Here is a 23801-nt window from a genome sequence, read left to right as displayed (position 1 = left end):
CCCTTGGCCCTGCTGTCCTCACCCCCTGCTCCCTACTGTGCTCGTCCTCTTAGTGTGGCTGGACATGGAGATCTCAGAAATTTGTTGGGGGAAAGCCTGAGAGCTATTGGAAAAGGGAGAGGCAGGAACTAACACTTATGGTGCACCTACTGTATGGCACAGGTCACTGCCAGGTCTTTACACTTCCTGTCTCTGAAATAGGGGCCATTATCCCCATTCTACAGACAGGGAGACTGAGGTTCCGTGAGTTGTGCCAAATGACCCAGCTAGTAAGTGGCAGGTCAAGACTTCAAACTGAGGCCCCTATGACTCTATTATGCCTGGGGTAAGACAAGAGTAAAGGGCAAACATGCACCCAGACCTGGCTATGTAATTCACAGGGCCCAGTGCAAAATGAAAACTCAGGGCCCTTTCTTCAATAATTATTAGTCCTTTCAAGACGGTGACAGCTGAGCATTAAGTCAAGTGTGGGGCCCTTTTGAACAATTGCCCAGGCTCCATGCCCGTGAATCCAGCCCTGCGTGTGCCCCTATGTGAGTGTGTGTTGGGGGAGGGAAGCAATGATAGTGAGGGACCGCATCTGACCATCACTTCCCACTACCCCATCCTCTCTGGGCCCTGGAGACATTCATTCCCCAGCCCTAAGTGGTCCCAGTTGTGCCACCAGTCCCTGTTGGTCTCAGTTCGTCAGCCATCCAGTCATCGAAATGACTTGGGCATCCCCAGGGCCCTGGCCCACATAGAAATGGTGCGATTTCAGGAGGAGGGGAGGCCCCCCGCACAAACAAATAGGAATACAGGGAACTTCCTTAAAACAAACCACTGTCTTTTCTTTCATGTGATGGCAGGGGGGTCAGATAGCAGCAGTGGCGATCAGAATCTGCCTGGGAGTCAGGGGTCCCAGGTTAGTCCTCTTTATGTGACCTCGGGCAAATCTTTTCTTCTGCGCATTGGTGTCTAGCTCCAAGTGTGAGAGTTGGGCTGCACGGATGATTCCTGGTGGGGGCAGGGCTATGACAGGAGGGTGTTGCATTTCTCAGGTGTTGGGATGGAAGCCCAGGGAAGTCCCCACAGACACAGCCAGAAAGGAGAGGCGGAAGCCGTCACTCACACAGCAGGAGCAGTGGGACGCTCCAGATGTCTTTATTGGGGGTCGAGCACAGCATGATAGTCAAGGCATGCAGACAGGGCAACAGGGCCCCAGCCTGGGCTTGCCTCAGACACACACACGAGGGGACAGCTTTACAAAAGGACTGACCAACATCAGGGAGGGGCAGGGCGGGTGGGAAGTGGGGAGGGAGGGCCGAGGGAGGGGCAGAGGCCAAGGTCAAAGGGTCACCTGGCCTCTGCTATTGCACACATCCTCTGGCCACCAGCCAGGAAGTACAGTATTGCAACTGGTCTCCGCTCGCCCGAGGCTTCCCCTTCTCAGACCCCTGAGCCAGATGGGCAGACAGACCCCTTCCCTGCCTGTCTGCCCGCAGCATCGTTGAAAACAAACAGACGAAGGAGACAGAAAAACCAAAAAAAGAAAAAAAAGAAAGAAAAAAAGACAAACACCCCCTCAGTCAAGGACACAGGTAAGGTGGGGGGAGGAGTGGAAGAAGCTGCAGAGAAGCCCCTGGAAGTCCCCCCACAACTAGGGCGTGGGGTAGGAGGTAGAACCCCAATCTGGGGTGGGGTGGAGCTAGTGAAGCAATGACCCTGGGGGCAACCTGGCCTTCCACAGGCCACTGGGCCACAGGAGTAACACCCCCAACAGGGAGAGTCTAGCCTGGGACCACCCAGTTCGGCAGTTCCCAAGTGCATTTTTCCTGGGACATATCACACACATGTTCAGCAGAAACGAGGAATTAGCGAAGGGAAGGGAATGTGGACTTGGGGGAGGGGCAAGGGCTTGGGGAGACATAGCCTAACAAAGAAGACAGACCACCAATAGCACGTGCACTACACACAAGAGTATAGTATGTATGAATATAGATACTATATGTGCATATATATCTCTTCAATTTACAACAGAACAGAACGTCAGACCCAGATGGCTCCGGGCCCCGAGGGTCACACAGGAGGTTTTCCATCAGTCTTGTGCACACAAGGATAGCTGAGTCTTTCCCAGTGATTCTTGCCTGGGTTCCAGAGTTTCCCTAAGCCTCTGGATTTCTGTCTGTCTGCCTGTCTCTCTCACGTTGGTGCCGCTTTAAGAGAGAGTGAGGACTTCAGCCTGGGCATAGTTGGACGAGAGGGCGTCTTGGCAGGTCTCTGTGTTTAAAGAGCACAGGTGTGAGACACTGGGACGCACGCTTTCGGCTCAACATTGCCTTCTGGCGGGGTAAGGAGTTCAGCAAAAGAAAGGGAGAAAAAAAGAATGAGATGTTAGAAGGAAGGCAGCTGCCAACCCACAGGCGGTGGGCTAGAGAGTAGGCCAGGAGCAGAGCTGGAAGGCATGGGGACCCAGGGCTAAGAAGCCAGGAGGAGCACGGACGGGGTGAGCCTCTTCACCATCCCTCTGCTGACCCAGCTCTGGGACAAGGAGACTCACAAGGTGATGTTACAGCTCATCTGCCTATTTGCTCAGGTAACGAGCTGCAGGAATCACTAGTCCTCAGTCTTCAAAGCTCCAGTGCAGGAAGGGTTCTGCAGCCTGGCATGGAGCAGTAGCAGTGGTTGACCTGGTTGGCCTGGAACCCTCAGGCCGTCACCCAAGCTGCTGCCTGTCCAGGTTGGGCTCCCCCCAGCATAGCTCCACCTGCCACCACCAGCTGGGGCTCTTCCCCTGTTGCAGAGGGCTGAAGATGGCTGCTGAGTGTGCATCTATGGCGTCCCCAGCCCCCCTTCCTCAATCTGGCAGGAACAGAGTCCCAGTGGCTGCCGGGTGAATGCTGAAGGCGAAGGTCAGGGAGGACGAATGTGCCTATCTCAGGAGAGAAGGCCAGAAAATATCATCATATTGAAAAACCCAACCCATCCATGAGGGCTCCTGGGAATCCCACCTCAGCCTGGGATGCCACAGGCCTGGGAAGGGAACTTCCCCTACCTTCCCAGTGCAGGCACAGGCTGGGCAGGCAGGGAGTCAGACATTTTGGAGGGCGATACTCTTTGGCCAGGGCAGAAGAGGCTCTCCTCTCTCAGGAAGCTCTGTGAAAGGGCAGCACCAGCCCTCAGGCTGGTACGCAGCCTCCCCTCCAACTCTCGTGCAGCCCAGGCTCTAGGCTGAAGGGGCACCTCGTCCTCAGGTTCCAGCTCACAGCCACTCTTCTCAGAAGCCCTGGGCGCTGAGAAGTGGCCTCTAGGGTTGTCAGTGGCCCTGCTACCAACTGGAAGGTAAGGTTAGTAACTCCTACTGGGCTGCTTTACTGCTCTGCCAGGAGAGGCTGGGCCCCAGCTAGAGAGAAAAGGCTTCCAGAAGCCAAAGTAATGGGTACAGGTCCAAGTCAAGATCCAAGGGAAAGCAAACTGTGCTCTCAGATGGGATCGCGTAGCCTTCCCCGAGGAGGGAGGCTCAAGGCCTGGTGAGCCTGAGGCCCGTTCAGGCAGCCCCCTCCCTAGGCAGAACTCGGTGGATGGTGGGTCTCTGTAAGATCCAGGACTTGCTCTGCCCTTTCTTAGGGCACTGGGAAGGCCCAGGTCCTGAGAGGGAGCAGGGCAGACAGCCTACTCAGCTCTCCCATTAGCTAGGTCCTGGAGAAGCCAGAGAGCCGGGAGGGAGGGCCATGTGGCAGCCCTTCTCCCAAGGCCCTAGGGGCTCCAGCCTGATACTCCTGCATCAGGTCGCCTAGGGACATCTGTGCCCACCATGGGGGTGCCCTGAGCATGCCCATCCCTGTGGGAGAGGAGAGAGGGAAGGAGGCGGTGGGTGCCGTGGAAACTTGGGCTCCTGACAACTTGAGGGCTGCCACAGAAATAACTGCCTCAGTTCCATGAACCAGAAAGACAAGTCAGAGGAGAAAATAGCTGTGGTGCCCGTGCTAAACTGGACACCTAGCTCATCGGGTCCCAGTCAGAGCCAGGACTCTGGTGCCAGGAAGCCCTGCAGAGGCAGAACTGAATCTGTCCTCACGAAGGAGCAGCTGGGCTCACACTCGGTTGTGAGGGAGAGGGTGCCTGGCGTCTCCATCCTGCTCCACAGGCCATTCCTGTTCCTGTCCCTTAAAGCCCCTTCTGAAGGGAGGTCACATGGACACCCGTTATCGTCTCGATCCTTAGGAGAATACTTAATTCTGAGAGAAAGTGGGACGCAGGCCCTAGAGACCACAGGAGGGCTGGGCTCTCCCAGCACTCACCTGAAACAGACCTTTCTGGAAGGGACTACTGAAGGCTGAAGAAGGCACTGAAATGGGGATTCTCACGGTACCCCTGCAGTGATCTGACCTTGCTGCCCAGTTCACTTTCTGGGGTGGCCCCCTGATTTCTCAGCCTCCTCCCGAATGCTGTCTTGTATACCTCTCTTTGCCCACCCTGGAAGGAGCAAACATGGCCCTTACTTAGTCATTCCCTCGACAAAATTGCATAATCTGACTCTAAAAATTGCTAGGCGCACGGCTCTGCTGTCAGGTCTCATTCCCATCAGGTGAAACAGGAAATGACATGGCTGAGGCATCCCCAGGTCCCAGGACTGAGAAGGGCCTGGAGTGCCTTGTGCTGTGCACGGCTGGGGGAGCGGCCACTTGTGGCTTGGCCCTCCCTGAGAGTGGCAGGGTGCCTGTACAAGAGGAGGTGAGGGCAGGATGGCTCTGTCCCCACACTTCCCCTCAGCTGCCCCTGCCCAGAGTGCACCCCTACTCACACAATGACTCACAAACCTGTTGTGCTCCCAGGCTCGTTAGGTAAATGAATACACTTAATTATAGAAATTAGATGAGTCTCCGTCTCTGGCAGCAATACAGAGCGCAGAGGCTGGGTGGGAGCGGCAGGTGACTCAGAGGCTGGGCTGCGAGTGTGAGAGAGCCGGAGAGGGAAGAAAAACTGGAGAGGGAAGCAAAACTATTGTGGAAGCAGAGGAAGCAGCGTGGCAAGAGGTGCTGAGGCTCGGGGCGCAGATGGGGTGCTGGGCTCAGCTGCAGGGTGTCACCCTAGAGACATCCCTGCACCTAGGAAGACAATCCTGGGGCTCAGACTCTATGGAACCCCCCCACTTGCGCCCCAGGCCACAGCTGGAGAACATCAGGCCTCTTCTCCCAGGGTGGCACAGCTCCCCTGAGGAGACAAGCCCCCTGGACACCAGCCGAGATGCCCCATAGGACAGCCTGATTTTCTTTGCTGGTCTGCGATGCCCCACAGGACAGCCTGATTTTCCTTGCTGTGGGATGGACAGACAGACAGACAGACATTCGGTTGCAGGCTGTTTGGTTACTGGTTGAAGGCCACGAGAAATGGAAATGCATTTGCTTTAAGATGGGACCCTGAGGGGGAGGCAGGGCCCAGAGGGTCGTGAGAATGCCAGCACCTTTGGCTCAGGAGGGGGGACCCTGAGAGTCATCTCCCCCTGTTCTCAGGCCCCAGACCTGAGCATTTTGGAGAGTGGGGTGCTGCGGAGAGGTTCAGGGGCCTGAATTCGCCTGCATCCTGCCCGGCTCCCTCAGACTCCGGGAGGAATGAGGGCTGGCGAGCATGAGTGTGCCTGGTCCTGCTGTGCGAGCTTATGTGCCCAGAGGCAAGAGAGCCGAGGGTGCAGCTATGGGGCTGAGTGTCTGGGTGCTGGGCTGGTGAGGGGGGGGAAAGGATGGGACAGCAGGAGTTTTCTCGGAGGGTAGGGCGAGCTGTATCGCGATGCCAGTGGAGAGAGCCCCAGACTGATTCCAGCAGCTCCGGCTATGTTGTTTAGACTCCGGGACTTTGCACAGCCTTGAAGAAAAGGCACAGGGGTCAGAGGGGCATCCTGCTCGCCTGAGCGGTTCCATGGCATCCATGCTCCCGGGAACCCTGTAGAGCAGGCGGCCCTGGGCTGGGTAGAGGGGTCAGGCCCACCTGGGAAAGGCTCCCTGGTCTCTGGGTCACCTGGGGTCCTGAGAACGGACTCCAGGACCCCACACCCAGCTGACTTTTGTGCTTCCCCTAACCCCAGGAAAGTGCTCCCCCAACTCCCTGCAGCCTCCTTTCTTGACCCTAAGAAGCCCCAATTAACACCTGCCACCTTCTTCCCAGGGAGTTCTCTGATGCCTGAGCAGCTACAGCCTAACGACGGGGTCCAGCCAGTGGCTGGAGGAAACCTGGGCCCACTCACTCGTGGTCCTAAATGCAGCCCAAGTGTAGAGAAGTGTAGCACGGTCTGGCATGGGAAAAAGTTGCCGAGTGCACACTGGGAGTTTGGCGATGCTGACTGTCATGCTAGCTTAGCAGAGCTTGTTTCCCGGCAACCCACCTGTTCCCTCTCGAAGGTCACTCTAATTGGCTGAGCTACATGCTTGTTGCCAAGAAGCAGTGTGGAGGCATCTTGAAAATAGAGCAGCCGGACCCCACAGGCACCCAGAGAGACATAGTGGTGGGACGCAGGCCCCATGCACACACACGTGCAACCCCTTCCCCAGGGGTCACCTGCTCCCCATATGTCATGCTTCCTCCTCTGATGTGCACCCTCACAGCTTCTTCCCCTGATCCCCTCACAATGCTGGGAAGAAAGCAAGGGTGGGGTCCCCTCCGCCTCACATTCTGGGCCGTCCACTTAGCCTGCTCCAGCCAGAGCAGGGCTCTGGGTCAGACTAGGACACAGTGGAAGCCACTGCATGTTTGGGGTGGGGAGCAGAAGAGGTAGATACTTCCCCAGCCTGAGGAGAGGGACATGCAGAGGCCACGAGTGAACCAGAGGGACAGGAAAGGGTGTCGCAGTCTGAGCACATCCGTCTGCAGCCTGCTAGCTGGGGCCTCTGGGCCATCTCCTTCCAGCTGCCAGATCATACATAGCTCCTGCTTCTGTCACCAAACAGCACATATGCCCAGCAAAGCTGACACACACTTCCTGGGGTCTGGTTAGAGTCAGGGCGCCCTGGGGATCCCATGGAAACAGTGGTGCTGAGCGGGCCAGGGAAAGGGCCTGGGTAGGTGGCTCTGAAACTGAATGGGCTGGGCAGGCCAGAAGATACAGATACCCTTGTGGGGACAGAGGCATCACAGGCTATTCCTGCAGTCGCCATTGTCCCTGCCTCACTCAACCCAATCTTGGTCTGGGGTTTGGGAACAGTGGGAAGTAGAACAGGGTACTGGGCTGAAAAAGGGCTGATTAAGAAGTGGCCTTAGAACCAAGGCAGAGCTTTGTTTGGGGAGGACTCAGGATTAATCGTGGGACTAGGCAAGGTGTTTAGGGAGGTTAGGTCACAGGACAGGGAAAGAAAGACAGAAAGTGATCAGGAACTGGGCAAAAGGAGCACGTGGTCTGGCGGTCCCTGGTTCCCAGCCATCCTTGATCATTCCTGCCTCCCTTTCAGGCCAGGAACCCTCACTCCACCGCCCACTTCTGCCCTGGATGCGTGGGCCTGGGGCCTGCTGATGGGACCGCAGCCTTCCCTGACAGGGGGCAATGGGTTGCCCGCTTGCACACTCCAAACCCTTCACAACACACCTCAGAGGGGACTCGCTCTCCCTGCCCACCCCACCCCCTGGTCACCCTCTGGCTCTACTCAAGTCACATCCCAGGGTTTCTCAGAGCTGGGTCAGCCCCTCCTGGACTCTAGGACCCCCAGTAGGATGCAGGAGGTGGTCCCGTGCCAGGTTCTCCGAAGACTTCACACCAGCACCCCATTCTTATCCTGACTCCGGAATGTTGTTGGCATCTCCTGGGGCTCCTTACTTGGAGAAGCCTCAGGTGTGTTTAAGGGCGGCTGAGGGAAAGGCAGGCAGTGGCCCTGGGGAGCCAGGCCTGGAGGTCATAGCAGAAACCAGGGGACGAGAAGGTGAGGCAATGGAGGGGAGGGGCAGGGTCCCTGGTCCTGTGTCCCCTCACCCTCAGCACGTATCTTCCCTGTGGCTCCTGGGTGGTGGGGGGTGTGGTGGGGGGTTTTCTGTGTACCTTTTGGGGATGTTTGCAGGTATTTTAAAAAACATCCAAGGACTGGGAGATCAGGGTACCCATCCTAAAAGTGGGGGCACATCCAAGGCAGAGGAGACGGTGGCCACAGCCTCAGGGGAGGAGGTGACCTCAAGCTTTGTGGGGGATAGTGGGGTGACTCAGCTCCGTGGGGGCTCCCCACCTGCCCATCCTGGGGAGCCATACCTTTCCGGACACTACCGTCAGCGCAGGCATAGTCCCCAGTGCTGAGCAGGAAGCAGGCAGCTGCCTTCTTGTTTCTGTCTCGAGTGCCTGAGCGTCGCAGGGCCCTGCGCTCCTCAGGGTTCGGGGTGGAGGCCAGGGGCTGGGTCAGGGCAGCTCCATCCTCCTCATCTGACAGCACTGCGTTGGCATCGCCATTCTGCTTGGAATCTAAAGAGGACAGACAGAAAGGAGGCTGCGTGAGGGCTGGCTGGGCCCTCCTCACAGGGAGCCTGGGGTCTCTCAGATCACAGACCTACCGTGTCACTTCCCCGAGGAGGGCAAGTGTCGCCTGGGCCAGGGAGGTCTGGGCTTGGAGGCAGGATGCTGGTTTCCCTCTCCCCGCCTTAGCCTACAGTCTGTCCTGGGAGATGGGGCCACAAATGCCCTGAAGCATGGACTCCCCAAATCTGCTGCAGGCTGCCCTGTGAGATCAGCCTCAGGAAGGCGGCCAACTCTGCTTCTTCCTTGGGTCTAGCCCAGGCTGACACTTGATGAGTCCATTGCCTCAGAGAATGCCTGGCTTATGGGGGTGAGGGGTGGCACTGCTAGGGTTACACCAGGAGAGTGGCTTCCACGGCTGTCTGAATGGACCACCCGAAGGCAGTTATTCACATTCACCAGGCATCCAAGCTGGAGTCAAGCACCCAAAGTATTTAGAGCCCTCTGCTCCTGGAGCTCAACTGTGTCTGAGAGGGGCCTGGGGGAAGAAGCTCCCACTGCTGCGGGCTCTCAGTCCCAAGCTCCTGCTCCAGCAGAGAGCCAAGCAGGGTAAGGCATGGCTTGCAGGGCCAAGGTTAAGTGTGCCCTGAGAAGCCAGCCTAGGGACTCACACATTTGATGTTAGGTTTCTCTCTGAGCCCTGAATGGGCCTCGGGGTGCAGCTGAAATTCCCTGGGGCACTAGCTGGGAGATTTATACCCAGAGGTTGGGAAAGCGAGTACCACTTCGATAGGGCAGCGGACGGGAGCTGCTGGGCGCTGTTTTGTCAAGGTCTTTGGCAGACCCAGGCCCCTGAATGACCCCAGGCAATGACTGGCTCTGGCACGTATGATGGGCACCCACCAACAGGCCACAGATGAATGTCTCAAGTCAGGTACCTGCCCTGGAGGACAAGTCCCATTTTGCCCCAGAGCCTAGCCAGGAGCTGCTACCTTAGTTTCCTGGCTACCCCCAGCTTCCCAATGTTCTGGCACCCAACAGCACCCCGAAACTAGAAATCCTATACTTCCCTCAGGAGCCCATTCCATACCCAATAGTTAGGTTCCCACCTAAATCCACATTCCTGAGGGCTAAGCTAACTTCCTTTCCCATCTCCTGGCTCAGGTGCAGGCAAGCTTTCCTGGGGTGGTCTTTCCCATCCTTGAAGAACAAGGTTCAGACCCTCAGGCCCTCCCTTCCAGGACACAGACAAGAGTTGCTGCCACCCTTCCCTTTCCCAGCACTGTCTGGGCCACCACTTCTTGGTTCCCTTCCATTCCGTATTCAACCCCGAGCCCAGGACTCAAACTAGTGTGCCGAACAGAAGGCAGCCTCCCGCTGCCGTGATGTTATCACATTTATTAGGCCAAGAGACAACAGACTCGAACGTTTGGAAAGAAATGATTCATGTGTTGATGCACCTTGGAAGAACAGCTGCCCTGTTCTGCATCTAATGACAGTGCCTGATATTTGTAAAGTGGTTTTAACTTGTCATGGGACTTTCGTATCAAATGTTTGGGCCTCATCAAAGTCTGGGGGATAGGATATTAATATCACTCCAATTTACAGGTGAGGAATCTATGCCGACAGAGGGTAAGTGACTGGCCTCGGGACATACAGCTGAGTGGCCAAGATGGGATTAGAAACCCAGGCTTCTAATTTACAGCCCCATGTACTGCCACTCCTAGCCTAAGTTCGGTGGGATACTCACTCCACAGACCCTGCCCTTCAGGAAGCTATCAGAGAACCAAAAGATAGATTCGGCCTCAATACTTTGTCCCCATAAAAGCCCGTTACACTTAGGGCCGTCCAGAGCAGTAAAGCATAATCCCCTTCCCAACCCCCAGCCTCACCTGCCCGTTTCCTCTCCACCATAGCCTCTTCCAGGGCAGCGGGGCTGCTATCACTGTAGGTGCTGTCCCGCGGGGAGGTCTCCTCGGACTTGCAGTACATGGGCGACTCGAGCTGGGGCGGCCGTGGCACGTGCTTCTTCCGTTTCTTGGGCAGCTTCTGCTTGGCCATGGCCAGGGAGTAGTACATGCCGAAGTTGTTGACGATGACGGGCACGGGCATGGCGATGGTGAGCACGCCGGCCAGGGCACACAGCGCCCCCACCAGCATGCCTGACCACGTCTTGGGGTACATGTCCCCGTAGCCCAGCGTGGTCATGGTGACCACGGCCCACCAGAAGCCGATGGGGATGTTCTTGAAGTCTGTGTGGTCGTTGCCCCGGGGGTCGGAGGGCCTGGCGCCAATGCGCTCGGCGTAGTAGATCATGGTGGCGAAGATGAGCACGCCCAGGGCCAGGAAGATGATGAGCAGCAGGAACTCGTTGGTGCTGGCGCGGAGCGTGTGGCCCAGCACGCGCAGCCCCACGAAGTGGCGCGTGAGCTTGAAGATGCGCAGGATCCGCACGAAGCGGACCACGCGCAGGAAGCCCAGCACGTCGCGGGCCGCCTTGGACGACAGGCCGCTCAGCCCGACCTCCAGGTAGAAGGGCAGGATGGCCACGAAGTCGATGATGTTGAGCAGGTTCTTGACGAAGTCCAGCGTGTCTGGGCAGCACACGATGCGCACCAGGAACTCCAGGGTGAACCACAGCACACACACGCCCTCGATGTACGTCAGGATGGGCTCTGTCTCCACCTCCCGCCGGAAGCGCACGCTCGTGGTGTTCCCCACTCGGTGGATCTCCGTCACGTTGCGGTCGATGTTGAAGGCCTCGTGCGTCTCCAGGCAGAAGGTGGTGATGGACACCAGGATGAAGAAGAGAGAGGCGAAGGCCACCACCTGTGGGTGGGGTGGACAGTGGGGGCAGCCGTCAGACAGGGATGGGTGGGCCCAGCGGGGACAGGGACCTCTCTGCTTGCAGAGGGTGGGCACGTGAGGCAGTCAGTTCATTGGTGACAGGAAGAATTAAAGTGCCCAGTCAGGGGCTGCAATTCCCTCCTCACAGGGTCTTTACCCATCTTAAGTGCTTTAAGGCAATACTTCCCAATCTTCCCCACGGTGCACAGAAGCCAGAGGCTGCAGCTTAACAATGGCTGCCCAGCCCTGCTCCCTGCCTAGCTCTGCCCATCTCTAACCCAGTCGTGCTTTAAGCCTTCTCAAACTGTCATGGGTGTATAAATCATTGGAGAATCTTGTTAAAATGCCATTGTGATTCAGGAGGTCGATGGCAGGACCTGGGATTCTGCACTTTTAACAAGCTCTCAGGCTAGTTGTCCACAGACCAAGCTTGGAGTAACTACACTTTAAGGGAGTGTCCCTCAAAGCGAGGTCCTGGACCAGCAAACTAGTTAGAAATGTAGATTCTTGGGCCCCACCTAAGCCTACTGAATGAGAAATGCTGGGGGAGGGCCCAGCAATCCGTTTTAACAAACTTTCCAGGTAATTCTGACGCACATTAAATTTTGAGGTCCACTGCATTAAGGGATATGCCCCAAGGCAGGGGGTTGGAGGGAATGGCCCTGGACCTCTTACTGCCAACTGAGCCTATTAAGCTCCAGCTAGGAACCCCCTCCTCAAGCCCCAAGTCCCAGCCCCTCTTTCTGGCCTCTCACTTTAGGATGTGCCAGCCAACCACCCAGACAGTGAAAAGTGCCTGAAGGAAAACAACACGGTCCATGGCAGGAAGCAGGGTGGTCTGCCCAGAATAACCACCCCTCCCTTCCCCAAGAACTGACATTTCCTGGGACACTGAGCGCTAAAGAAAAATAAACTGCACCCATTCCGGTCAGAATGTGGCAGCGGCTGGTCCAGACAGCTGCTGAGATCTCGGCTAGAATGATGACAGCGGCACTCGGCAGAGGAATGGCCGGGTTTAAGTGTCCAATCATTATGAATGGAAATGAAATGCATGTGTAATTACACCAATTATGGATACTTCATCTGTTATTCATGCGCTGCCATTCACCACTGTCAAGGTACCCATTGCTGGGGTCCACGCCCCATGCTGCTGCCCCTTGCTTGGTGGGTGGGGGTGGGCTTCCTCCCTGAGCAGAGGGCTGAGTCTAAATAGCTGGGTGAGGGACCATGGCCCTACAACCACTTGGCAATCCCCCTGCCTGCCCCACCCCAGTTGCCACCTGGCTGTGGTATTGCCCATCTAACGATGCCTCTCAGAGATGCTTTCCTGCCTGGGAGTCTGCACTGGGAGGGGGAGGGGCACACCTTGTTCTCAGTACCGCAAAACACCAAGGGGAGTCTGGGAAAAGGAAGCAAGCAGCAGCTCCAGGGCTTCCAGAGCAGGAGTGAGTCTGAGGAGGGAACTTTGGGAAGGAACATTCATCGGCTGCCTATTCTGTACCTGCCACCATTGGGCACTCTGTATGTGTTATCACCTTCAGTCTTTCCAGTGACCCTATGAGGTATGCCTCATCATCCCACCGTAGGAAGGAGGAGCTGAGCATTAGAGAGCTTATATACTTGCCTAGGGTCACACAGCCTAGAAGGGGTGGAAACACTTGAACTCAGCACTGCTTAACTTCAGAGGCTGTACCTTCTCTTCACACCTCCCAGGCAGGGACAATTCACAGGCCCAGGAAAGCCTTCTCTGAATTATCAGTACTGCTCCCAGCCAGCTCCCTGGTGACTGCTATTTCACCCCATGGCTTAGGACAGACACCCATCTGTCCTAATAAAGACCTAAGTAAGACTTATCTTATTTATCCTTAAACAGACAGGCTGATCAGACAGAACCCAGAAGAGGGGTAGCAGACCAGACACACTTTCCCCACTTGACAACTTTGCCTGGAGCTTCTCCTGCCTGCTTCTCCCCCATGAAGGTAAATTTCAAGTTCCTTTTCTGGCCTCATTTTTCATCCCCTGAGAAATGGGCTGTCATGGCAATACAGGCTGCGGTGGGCATTAGGCAAATGGCTCCAGTCTATGGTTTCTCCTTGGCAATCCAGAGATGAGCTGGTAGAGGCACCTATCCAGTGGCTGTGGTGATGCTGGGAACCCAGAATTCTGGTGCAGCCCCCCGCTCCCCCCTCCCCCCGAAGCAGAGGGGGTTGGGGTAAGGGCTGCGGACAGCACGTCCTAGCTTTGCCAGTTAGCATGGGAAGCAGGAGCTTGCTCTCTCCAAGGAAAGGTTAGCCAGGAGAGTTGGCCCACCTGGGAACTGAGCGTGAAGTTAATTAGTGACTTGGAAAAACAAGTTCAGAAAGAGCTGCCAAGGGGCTAAGCAGAGGGCACAGAGAAGGGGAAGGGAAGAGAGGACCGTGTGGTCTGGGCCACTCGCACCCGCAGGGCTGAGGTGCCTGCTTTGGTGCCATCATCACCTGCCACCCCACGGGTCCTTCTGCCGCAGAACCAGTGGGTACAAAGCATCGCTCCTTTATTAGAGAGCAACCCCTAGAATTCCTGCAGTGTTCACTCACTTGCTTTTTTTTCTTTTAAACAAAGAACTGTCCCAGTCTCATCTATTTACTTTTGCCCCTCACCTCTACCCTCTCAGAAGAGGAGGGCGGGTGAAGGGTAGCCACGTGTGCCCATTTCTCAGGGGCACAAGAGGGCAAAAGACTAGCTCAGGATCAAACTGAGGCCAGGTCTCCTGACTCCCAGCTCAGAGCTCTTTTTTTTCCACTTGGCCCTCCAACCAAGGGAGGGAGTGGGGACAACCCTCTCCTCCTTGATGAAACTCTGGCGGGGCCTCAGTTTCCGGCGACCTCTCCAGGGCTGGCAGCAAGTGCCAGGCAAGCCCCAGGAAGCCCTCACTCCCAGAGGAAACAGGCAGACCTGAGGCCGAACTGTGATAGAAGCAGGGACCTGGCCTCCAGCATATTGCCCCAGGTGGCTGCCGAGGTTACAGGTCCCCTTCAGGGCCCAAATTATTCCTTTCGCTTCTAAGTTATTCTCCAAATGGAATTATTTTGTAAGTGATGGTCCTGCTTGCAACGAGGGCCTTTCACCAGGCCTTCCCCTCTGGCGGCAGGAACATTGTTTCCTTTCTTACACTGTCTTGAATGGGGGGGCTTCCCAGGACAAAAAAGGGGCCAGGCAGGAGGTGGCAGCCGCAGCAGCACTACCCTGGTAGAAGTCAAGGCCTTGCATGCTGGAGCCTCCTGTTGAGGCCCCACCGGGCCATCCTGCACAGCTGGCCGTGCACCTCAGAGCCTCCTTACAATTTGGACCCCACCAAACAGGATGTTGGCCTCAGGAGAGCCAAGATGGAGGGCAAAGGACAGCGAAGGAGCCCTGGGGTCAGACTGCCTGGGTTCGTCATCCTGGCCCTGCCACTCAACAAGTAAATGGTGCATTTTGTGTTTCCTCTCATAAAGTGGGGACAGTCCTAGCACCCACCTACTAGTGTTACTGTGGGATTCAATGAGCTTCCCCAAGGCAAGTGCCTGGCCCACAGTAAGTGCTCAATAAATGGTGACAGAGCTGAGGTTGGGGGTGGGGACCTCCAGCATCCTGAGTGTAGCTTCTGATGGCAAATTGGATCTGGTCACAAAATCCTTGCATTTTAGAAGTGAAAGGGACTCAAAAGGTCACACCATTCAATTCACTTCCTGCTGTTTTACAAATGAAGAAACTGAGGCCGGGGCAGAGGTGACTTGCCCTGGTTCCCACACCCAAAGCCATCAGTTCTTTCCATTGCCTGAAGACACAGGGCATGAATTCTGGAAGTCCAAACCACCCATGCAGAAAAATGCCTGTGTGGACTGGGTGGGCCAGCAGCAGCTCCTGTCCTGCCAGCTGGGAGGGTGCAGGAGGGCCTTACCACCCTGGATAGGGGGTGCCTAGCCTCTGTACTGCTCCTTCAAGCTTCTGGCTCCCCTTGGGCCTCTCATTGACTGGCTGAGAGCTGAACACAGACCCAGGTGTTTCAGCTGGGGGGCCAGCCCTGAGACCAGCGTACTTCACCGAGCTCATCCTAGGACTGTCCTAGTGGAAACATAAAGTCACTCCATTCTGGGTGGAGGTCGGGTTCCGCTACTGACTGCCTGAGAGACCTCAGGCAAGTTTCTTAACCTCTCTGAGCCTTAGGATCTTTGTTCATAAAATGGAAAGTTGAGCACCTACTCTGTACCAGACATAGTTCTGGGTGCTGGGGAACAGCAGGAGACAAAACAAACACCCCCTGCCCCTTACTTACATTCTAGAGGAGGGACTATCAACAATTTAAAAAGTAAAATATATAGAATGTCAAACACTTTTCTCCCTAAGTGTTAGGGAGAAAAATAAAAAGGGGAAGGCGCGTCAGCATGGGAGAGCTCTCTCAAATAGAATGGTCAGGCAAGCTCTCAATGCCAAGGTGACATCTAAGTAGAGACTGAAGGCGTGAGTTATGTGAAAATCCAGAAGAGCTCGAAAGGCAGAGGTAACAGGTGATGCAAAGGCCCTGAGGCTACAGCTTGATGTGTTGAAGGGATGAGAGTAGTACTTACCCTACGGGGGTGTTTTGAGGATGAAAAGAAATATTTGTAAAACAGCCCAGAGCCTAGAGTGTCTCAGGAATCTGGCACAGGCTGGGCTGAGGGGTGGTTGGGAGGTGACAGACACCAATCATTGGAAACTGAATACAACCAGCGGGGGCAGGGGAGGGGCGTCCAAGGAGGAAGGACCAAGGAGACAGATGGACAGATAAACATAAGAAGACTCATGCCCAAAAACCTATATTAAGGATGAAGTGTAGGAGAAGAGAAATTTGAGAACACAGCCAAAGATATTTGCAGAGGAAGCTCTGTAGGGATGAGATGAGGAGGTGAGCCTTCCGGGGAAGCAAGAGCCCAGTACCCAGGCAGTGCTGGGGAGTGGGCAGCCCTGGGGGCTAAGAGGCAGGAAAGGAGAGGGAGTCTGCCAGCCAGGCAAGGCGCCTCTGAGCCGTCCCTGGGCTCCTAAGCGTGGGCCTGCACTGAGGCCCAGGTCCCAGCTAAGGGACCCCGCTCCTCTCTCCTAGGCTCCCCTAGGAACAGAACCTAGCCCCGCCCCTCCCATCCTGAGCCAGGACCCTCTGGTGCCAGTGTCCAGAGCCAGCCCCTACCTAATCCCACACCCCTCCCCCCAAGCCAGCACTTGGGGCTTCTCAGAGCCACCCAGCTGCCTAGAGCCAATGAGTCCCAGCCCCAGAAGGAATTCAGTCCAGCCCAAGATCACGGGCCAAGAACTTATCCAGCCAAATATCACCCGTCTGTGTCCCATCTCTGCTCGGGCTGGCCCCTGGCCAGGAAGTGCCCCTCTTCCCTAAGTCTGCATGGTTGGCCCTACCCACATTGAAAACTTATTTATTTATAACCTGCCTCCTTCTAAAAGTCACTTAAGGGAGCTAAGTCATTATCCTGCAGGCTTTACCCAGCTTACATTCTATTTCCTCAGAGAAGCTTCCTTGCACACGGCCTCCCAAGCCCATACCACACAGAGATGAGACTTATCGCTTCCTCCTCTTACCTCCTCATGAAATTTATTTTGGAAGACTACTGTGGCGCCTCTCCTAATCTGTCTTGTTTACCACTACTACTTCTGGTTACCTGGTTTCCCCCCGACTGCCACCTACTCTACCTGCCCTGTCCCTCTTCCGGAATAGGCAGCACCTCTGACTCGGCTTTGTATTTATAGACTCCAGATATTGTCTAGCACGTAGTAAGTGCTCAATACATGTTTTCAAGGTGAATGCCTGCTCCCTCTCCTGGTCCTGGGCAGCCTGTCCCGGGGAGAGACGGTTAGCCCCACTTAACTGGCTAGAGGTGACAAAGCTGTACCCAGGAACCCTTTCAGGTACCTGGGCTCTCAGACTCTGTGGTTCTCCAGGGTGGACCACATCTATAGCCTGGTGGGGACCCCTGCCAGGGATCAGGTAACCATCACCCAGGCTAAAAAAACCCCAGCAGGGAGCTGGGCAGAGGTTGCGGCAGGTAGGCTGCCCAGGAACAAGGCTGGCATGAGTGCCCTGGTGCCAAGCATCCCGGGCTAACACTGTGACATATGGCCAAAGTGAGGGGCCTGGAGGCTCCCCATTCCCAGAGGCCAGCTGCCTGACTGTTCCTGCCTGCTCTTCCTCCAGCTTTCCTAAACAGTCCAAGGGTATTTTATCCCTTCCCCAACTCTACACCCAACCCCAAAGGGTGACAAACAGAAACACTTCATTATCCAGAGACAAGATGTTCAAAGGCAAATGTTGGTCTGTTAGATCCAGAGAGAAAAACATAAAACCACCCCAGGAGGAGAGAGAGGCTGCCTCAGGGCAGGCAGGATGGGAGGACGTCTTCTGCCCTCGGCCTGACACCCCTCTTGCTTCCTGAGGAGGCGGAGGGGCTGCTCTGGGGCATGCTGGGGGGCTGGGAAAGGCAGGACACCGAGCGCCTGGGCTTGGCTTTCTGGCTCTCCCCAGCCCAGGGCGTGCAGGACCAGAGAATCCTGCCCTCAGGCTGAAGACTATGATGCCCACCGACCAGGCAACTCCTGGGCTGAGAAGCCAGGGACCTTCGGAAGGGGTGAAAGAACTGAGCTCTGCATTTCCTGCTGAGAAAACCTTGGTTTCACTCCTCTGTGGGGATCAGGGGACATGAAGTCTTCTTTCTTTTTGTCCTATGAAAAGTCTGACAGTGAACAAAAAGAGAGAGCAAGCTCAGATGTGAGCAATTCTGGGGAGTGAGGAGACAGGAGCTGCAATTGGAAGGGAGAAGTAAGGGAAGGGACAGGAAGAGAGCAGGGGCGCCCCCTCTGAGCCCTTCTAAGTCAAAAGCCTTCTCCAGGCAGAAGCCACAGGAGGCGGCTGAGGCAGTGGTCCACGTACAGGCATGGATTCACGAGGCCTGGCTTTGGATCCCAGTTCTCCCACCAACGTGGTCTCCCAGTGTGACCTTGAGCAAGCCCCTCCAGGCCTTGGTTTCCTACTCTACAAACTGAGGTTAATAATCCTTACCTCACATGGGCCAGATGAGATATTAGAAGAAAGCAGAGGTGACAACACCTGACACATAACAGATGCTTACTCAATGTGAAAACCCAGCTCCAGCTGCCTTCTGGGGGCAATGGGAATCCTGGGTGTCATATCCTTTCCTTAGAAGGGAAATGTCATGGGAAAACTCTATTCAGCTACTGATTTAGCCAAAGGAGGACCATCACCCCTATGAGGGCTGATAACTGAGCCAAAGCCAGACCAGCCCCTGGGACCTCTGCAGAAGGGTGGAGGTGAGAAGGGGGAGTGTCCCGGGCTCTCATTTACCAGACCTCCTGTCTGCCCTCAGAAAAGGAAGAAGGCCTGATTCTAGAGCTCCGGATGCTGCCAAAACCACCACTGGTCCCCCTAGTCTGGGAAGCCACCCTCGCTATGGCTGAGCCCTCACCTTACCCGGGACTGAGAACAGTAGGCAGGTGGGGACAGGACCAGCTCCCAAGTCAGGCCACAGAAATGGAACCACAGCACCACCACCCAGGGGCCTGGCCACAATGAAGGGAACAGGGGTGAGCACCCCCTGCCTGAACTAAAAGGCTCCCCAGGCCAGGCTGGTAGCTAGGCAACAGGCTCCCACCGTCACTTTCCGTTTGTATCTGGTTTGCTCCTGTCATAACACACTACTCGAACCAGATGCTGTGTGAACAGACACCTGGGGCAGACTGCTACTCCTCCGCCCTCTGTCAGGGCCTCAAACCCACAGCACTGCAGGTCCCTTCAGGGCAGGTATGCACACAGCCAGGGGACAGAGGGGGGAGCATCAGCCCCGGAACCCCTGCACCTCAGACCCTCAGGCCTGAAGGGGAATGACAGTTAGTTTTGTGTCTGATGCCACTGTCTGCTCCTGGGTTTTCTGTCATCCACAGGAGGTACCGACCCTCAGAACACCTCCCAGGCTAGACTCAGAAAGGAGCCACCTCGCCACCCAGAAAACAGCCTCCTTTAGTGGAAGGAACATATTATAATGGGAGGAGCAGGGGCTTGGGAGTTGGGGAGCCCTGGCTTTGATTCACAGCCCACCACTATCTGGCTGTGTGATCACAGGCAAGTTGTTTACTCTTCCACGGCCTCAATCTATTAAATAGGGATAATACCTTGGCTGCAAATTTATTGCGAGGATTAAAGATTAATGCAAAGTACCTGCATGGAGTGCTCAATAAATAGCAGTTGTTATTAATTTTTAAAAATCATGTATTTTCATTTGTGTCCCAGGAACAACTGAAGCTTGCCTAGCAGGACGCACGTCCTCTTTGGCATGACTGCCACCAAGGCCCATACAGCTGGGCACAGCAGTCTCAACAACCAGAAGGCTGGAAACTAGGGGTGGCTTGCTGGCTCTGCTATTAGTTCAGTGTCTCCGACAAGACTCTTAACGTCTCTGGTTTCTGCATCGTTTCAATGGGAAGGATCCACCTGCCCAGCCCCAAACTTCTGACCTCAACTGGAATGGCCTGGCTGATGTGACTCTGACCTAAAAGGACAAAGAATCTTGGGCTCCTGGAGGACTTTAAGGGACCCACCAGGCTCTGAGCTTACTCAGAGCCTCCTAGCTGGGCCACTCCTCAGTGAGTTGAGATGAAAATAAAGTCACTGATGGTACAGCACCTTGGAATCCAAGAGGGAAGAACCTGAGAAGGTGATATGTGCCCCCAGGGATCCCAGAATGCTCAGAAATAGGGCCTAGCTCCCTTAATCACCTCACCTTATTCCTGCCTCCCTGGTTTGTCCTCTGTCCCCATCTCTATCGAGCTAAATCTCACTCCTCCTCCCTGCCCTGGTCTAGCAGTTAATACCAGCCTGGCCCCTTCCTGCAGCCCAATTTTCCAATCTCCTACCCTCCCCTGGGGGCAGGAGGGAGTGGAACTTTTCCTTCCATGACCAGGTTGAGGCCCAACACAGGAGATGCTGCGGAAGGAGGCTGGGCTCTGAGACTCATTACTATGACAACTTGGGATGCCAGAGGTGAAAGGACCAGCTTCCACAGCAGGAGGAAGTCCCCAGCCCCAATACCTGATGTTGCTCTTTCCTGTCTCCCAGACAAACCCCAGCCACGCTTCAGGCTGCCAGCTATGAGATCAGACACCAGCCCCTCGAGTTCTCTTTTTTGAAAGAATCTAAAGCCATCCTTCAGGGGTTTTTCTAGCTGCCCAAGTATGTCTCCCCCACCACTCCTCCCTTCCACCTAAGGCAGTTCAGGGAAACTGAACTGACTTGGGGAGGGAGTAGGGGGAGGCACCAGATCTTGCCTAAATCAACCTAAGCCACCCACCCACTCCATATACCCATTTCAAACAGTACCCTGAACCAGGGCTTTCTGGGAAGCCACGCTGTGCTGCAGCAGGAAGAAAAGAAGTGGCAACAAATCTGGGCTCATCACCAGGCGGCCACACTGGCTGTGGGAGCCTGCTGGGCCCAGACGTCAGGCCCTTCCTGTCTAACTGTCCCCTCACCCAAGCTGAAGTCAGGACATCCCAGGTGTCCAGGAAGCCTTAGGGTCATGGCATGGGTCAGGATCTTGACTTATCTCTTTGAAAAAGGCCTCTTCCAAACCTGGACGACAGGCCTGTATTCTGGTCCCGGCTCTGCCTGTTATGAGAAGAGGCCAAAGCCAGTGTCCCCTTCTCTAAAACTCCTAGTTCCTAGCACACTAAACTACTGGGAGGATTTCAATGAGATGGTCCATATGGAAGTAGCTAAGGCAAGGGCCTGTCAGAGTAGGAGCTTAACACACTCTCATTTTCTTCCCCTAAACCTTGCCTGACCCCTAATTTCAGCTCTCTAGGACTCCGGCCCTGTGGAGGACTGGGGGTGGGGGTAGGGCTGGGGAGTGGGATAAATGAAGACAAGTGGCCTGTGCAGAAAGAAAGGGGTGGAAGAGCTCAGCTAAGGGCACCCCACTCCCTGGGAGGGGATGCAGCAAAGTAGGCAACTGGGATTAGGTCTGAATAGTATATCAAGTGAGTGCAATCTCTAGATGAGGCCTGCAGGGGAGAGGGTGAGTGGTGTGATTCCCTTGGGGGCCCATGAAACGCAGGGGGGAATTGGTGGAAAGGTAAGTCTGTCTGGTCTGGCTCCTCCCTACCCAGACCTACTACCTCCATGCACCCCCTTGCAGACCCCAAAGGAGACCCAGGGTCCTGCCACTCACCCTGGCCGCTCTGGAGGAGTAGGGATCCTCAAAGAGCGCCCACATGCGAGGTTGCCAGCCGCGGCACCCCCCGGACCCCGCGCCAGGGCCCGCGCCTCCCTCGTGGGGCCCCAGGCGCTGCAGGGCCAGCTCCCGCTCATCGTCGCCGGCCTCGTCGCCCGGCCCTATGCCACCGCCACCTCCGTCCGGGCTCTCGAATATATCCAGCGCCTCCTCGGCGTCGCGGTGCTGCCGATAGGTCATCCAGCAGCAGGGCTCCACGTCGGTCTCGTCGATGCCCCAGAAGGTGAGCTCCTCTTCGAAGAGAGGCCCGCACACGTCGGCGGGGCAGTGCAGCTTGCCTGTGCGGTAGTAGTTGAGAACGTATGCAAAGACGCCCGGGTGCCGGTCGAAGAAGAACTCGCAGCCCCCGCCGCTGCTGCCGCTGCTGCCCGCACCGCCGCCATCCGACTCTGGCCGGCCCCCGCCGTCGGGATCGGCCAGCCAGGCGAGGCGGGTGCCCGGTAGCGTGCGCAGGGTGCTGCGGTAGGTCTCATGTCGCGTGCCGCCCACGTTGATGATGATCTTCTCCGACGCCTCGCCCTTGGCCATCTCCTCCTTCAGACATGTTTTGGACGGAGGCTTGTTCCCAGACTTGCGCCCGCGGTAGGAGGAGACACACACCGAGCTGATCATAAGAAGCGCTGCGGGGCTTCGGCTTGGGGCGGCCGCTGCCCTCCAAACACCCTTCCCAAGGAGTTAGCGTCAGACCGGGGAGGGGGAGGAGACGACGAGGAGGCAGGAGGCGGCGGCGGCCCCCTCTGCGGCGTGGCTCTGTCCCTGCCTCCCCCCCCCCCCGGGGCGCGGAACAGGAGTTGGGTTTCTCCGGTGCACAGGTGGTTGGGGTTTGGGCAGGCAGCGCCGGGGAGGGAGGCAGGAGGGGGAAAGGAGAGCCGAGGACCCCTGCGAGGGGCCGGGGAAGGCAGGGCTAGCACTCACACGCTCCCCTGCTAGTACTGGACACTCAGACGCTCCGGCCCGGGACACGCCCCCCCCCCAAAAAAAAATACCAGGAAGCGCACAGTCCAGGAGCACGGCGAGGGGCCGGGGCGCGAGGGCGTTCACACTCACACGGGCCACCCTCCGCTCCCTGACCGCGCGGAGCCCCGGGAGCAGCCGGCTTCCCCGCGGCGGCGGCGGCGGCAGCGCAGCAGCAACAAGTCCTCCGAGCGGCTGCCGGGCCGACGCTCTCACGGCAGCCGGAGCTCCGCTGGCCCAGGCTCCGTGCGGTCAACACGAGGCGGCGGTGGCGGCATGTGGCCTCTTCCCCCCATTCATAAATCCAGCGCAGGGCACGGATGGCGGGCGGGGCTGAGCGGAGCGCGGCGATCTGGCGGGCGGGGGCTGCGCAGGGCGAGGCGGCGGCAGGAAAACAAGCGTGCCCGCAGGAGGGAGCCTCGGGTCTTGCGTCCGCGGCTTGGGAGCGGCGCTAGGCTGGGCGCAGCACGGCGGGGGCCGCGCTGGGGCGGGGGGGCCTCAGACGGGGCGTCCTGCTCTGCGCCGAGCCCGGGGCTGGGGGGGCGACGCCGCTCGCGGGAGCGGGGCTCTGGGCATCCGCGAAGGAGTCTCCCGGGCGGTGGCTGGGCCGCCAAGGACACCTGCAGGCTTTCCGGGCTGCGCCGAGCGAGAGCCTCAGCGTAGCGCCCCGCCGCCGGGCTCCTGCGATCTGGCGGCGCTAGGAGCCACGCCATCCAAGCGTCTGGCCATCTCCGGGCGGGGCGCCGGCCTTGGCTCGAGGCAGGGGGCGGGCGAAAGGTGGCCAAAGGGAGGGGCACCTCGGCGCCTGTGGGCTGCTGCCCAGGGGCGCACCGTCTCCCTCCGGCGATGCTAGCGGACGCCACAGTCCGGTGGCGCCTTTTCTCCCGGCCCCACCTCGCCCGGGCGCGCCCTCAGCGGGGCGGGATGGGCGTGGCGTGGCACCGGGCCGACCCGGCTCGCTGCCGACCCTGCTCGCTGCAGGGCCCCGGCGGCGGATCTCAGCCTTCCTCCGCGGAGCGGAGCCCAGCCGAGGCGCGTAACCCCCTCGCCGCCAGCGCCCAGCCTAGCGCGCCGCCCCTGCGCGCCTCCACCACAGCCCCCACTGCCAGCTCCCCGCCTCCGCCGAGCCCGCAGCTCCTCCCACTGCAGCCCGGGTGACTCTAAAGCGCTCTCGACCCCTGACCTCTAACCTCCGCTCACCCCTTCTGGCTGCTCCAGTCGCCCCTCCCAGCCAAGCTGGTCGCTTTGTTGTGGTTTCGTTGCGGTTTCATTGCGGCTGACCGGAGGCGGGG

The 23801-nt window shown here is 57.2% G+C and overlaps 1 protein-coding gene across 3 annotated transcripts; it reads right to left on the bottom strand.

Moving 5' to 3' along the window:
- Window positions 1-1107: 1107 nt before the first annotated feature.
- Window positions 1108-23562, bottom strand: KCNC4 (potassium voltage-gated channel subfamily C member 4). 3 transcript variants are annotated; one of them, XM_074318366.1, is made up of 4 exons: window positions 21493-23562; window positions 10294-11230; window positions 8204-8410; window positions 1108-5841 (listed from the first exon to the last, which is right to left on the bottom strand). In XM_074318366.1, exons 1-4 carry the CDS (start codon window positions 22165-22167, stop codon window positions 5672-5674), a joined length of 1989 nt encoding a protein of 662 aa, XP_074174467.1. In that variant the 5' UTR covers window positions 22168-23562; the 3' UTR covers window positions 1108-5671. The 3 variants fall into 3 exon arrangements, with proteins under 3 accessions (XP_074174467.1, XP_019586035.2, XP_074174468.1); XM_019730476.2 differs by having other exon boundaries at window positions 1108-2259; window positions 21493-23560; XM_074318367.1 differs by having other exon boundaries at window positions 1108-2321; window positions 21493-23558.
- Between the last annotated feature and the right edge of the window lie 239 nt (window positions 23563-23801).

The sequence above is a fragment of the Rhinolophus sinicus genome, linkage group LG14 (assembly GCF_036562045.2).
Source record: "Rhinolophus sinicus isolate RSC01 linkage group LG14, ASM3656204v1, whole genome shotgun sequence".
In the NCBI taxonomy this organism is placed as follows: Eukaryota; Metazoa; Chordata; class Mammalia; order Chiroptera; family Rhinolophidae; genus Rhinolophus; species Rhinolophus sinicus.
Note: the sequence above shows the minus strand (reverse complement) of the source record. Positions and strands in the feature narration are given on the sequence as shown.

Excerpts from the sequence above, each read along its gene's own strand:
- KCNC4 (XM_074318366.1), bottom strand. The coding sequence starts at position 22,167 with ATGATCAGCTCGGTGTGTGTCTCCTCCTACCGCGGGCGCAAGTCTGGG. Across the intron at positions 11,231-21,492 it reads ACTCCTCCAGAGCGGCCAGG|GTGGTGGCCTTCGCCTCTCT; the intron begins GTGAGTGGCAGG and ends CCCCACCCACAG. Across the intron at positions 8,411-10,293 it reads GGTGGAGAGGAAACGGGCAG|ATTCCAAGCAGAATGGCGAT; the intron begins GTGAGGCTGGGG and ends TGTCCTCTTTAG.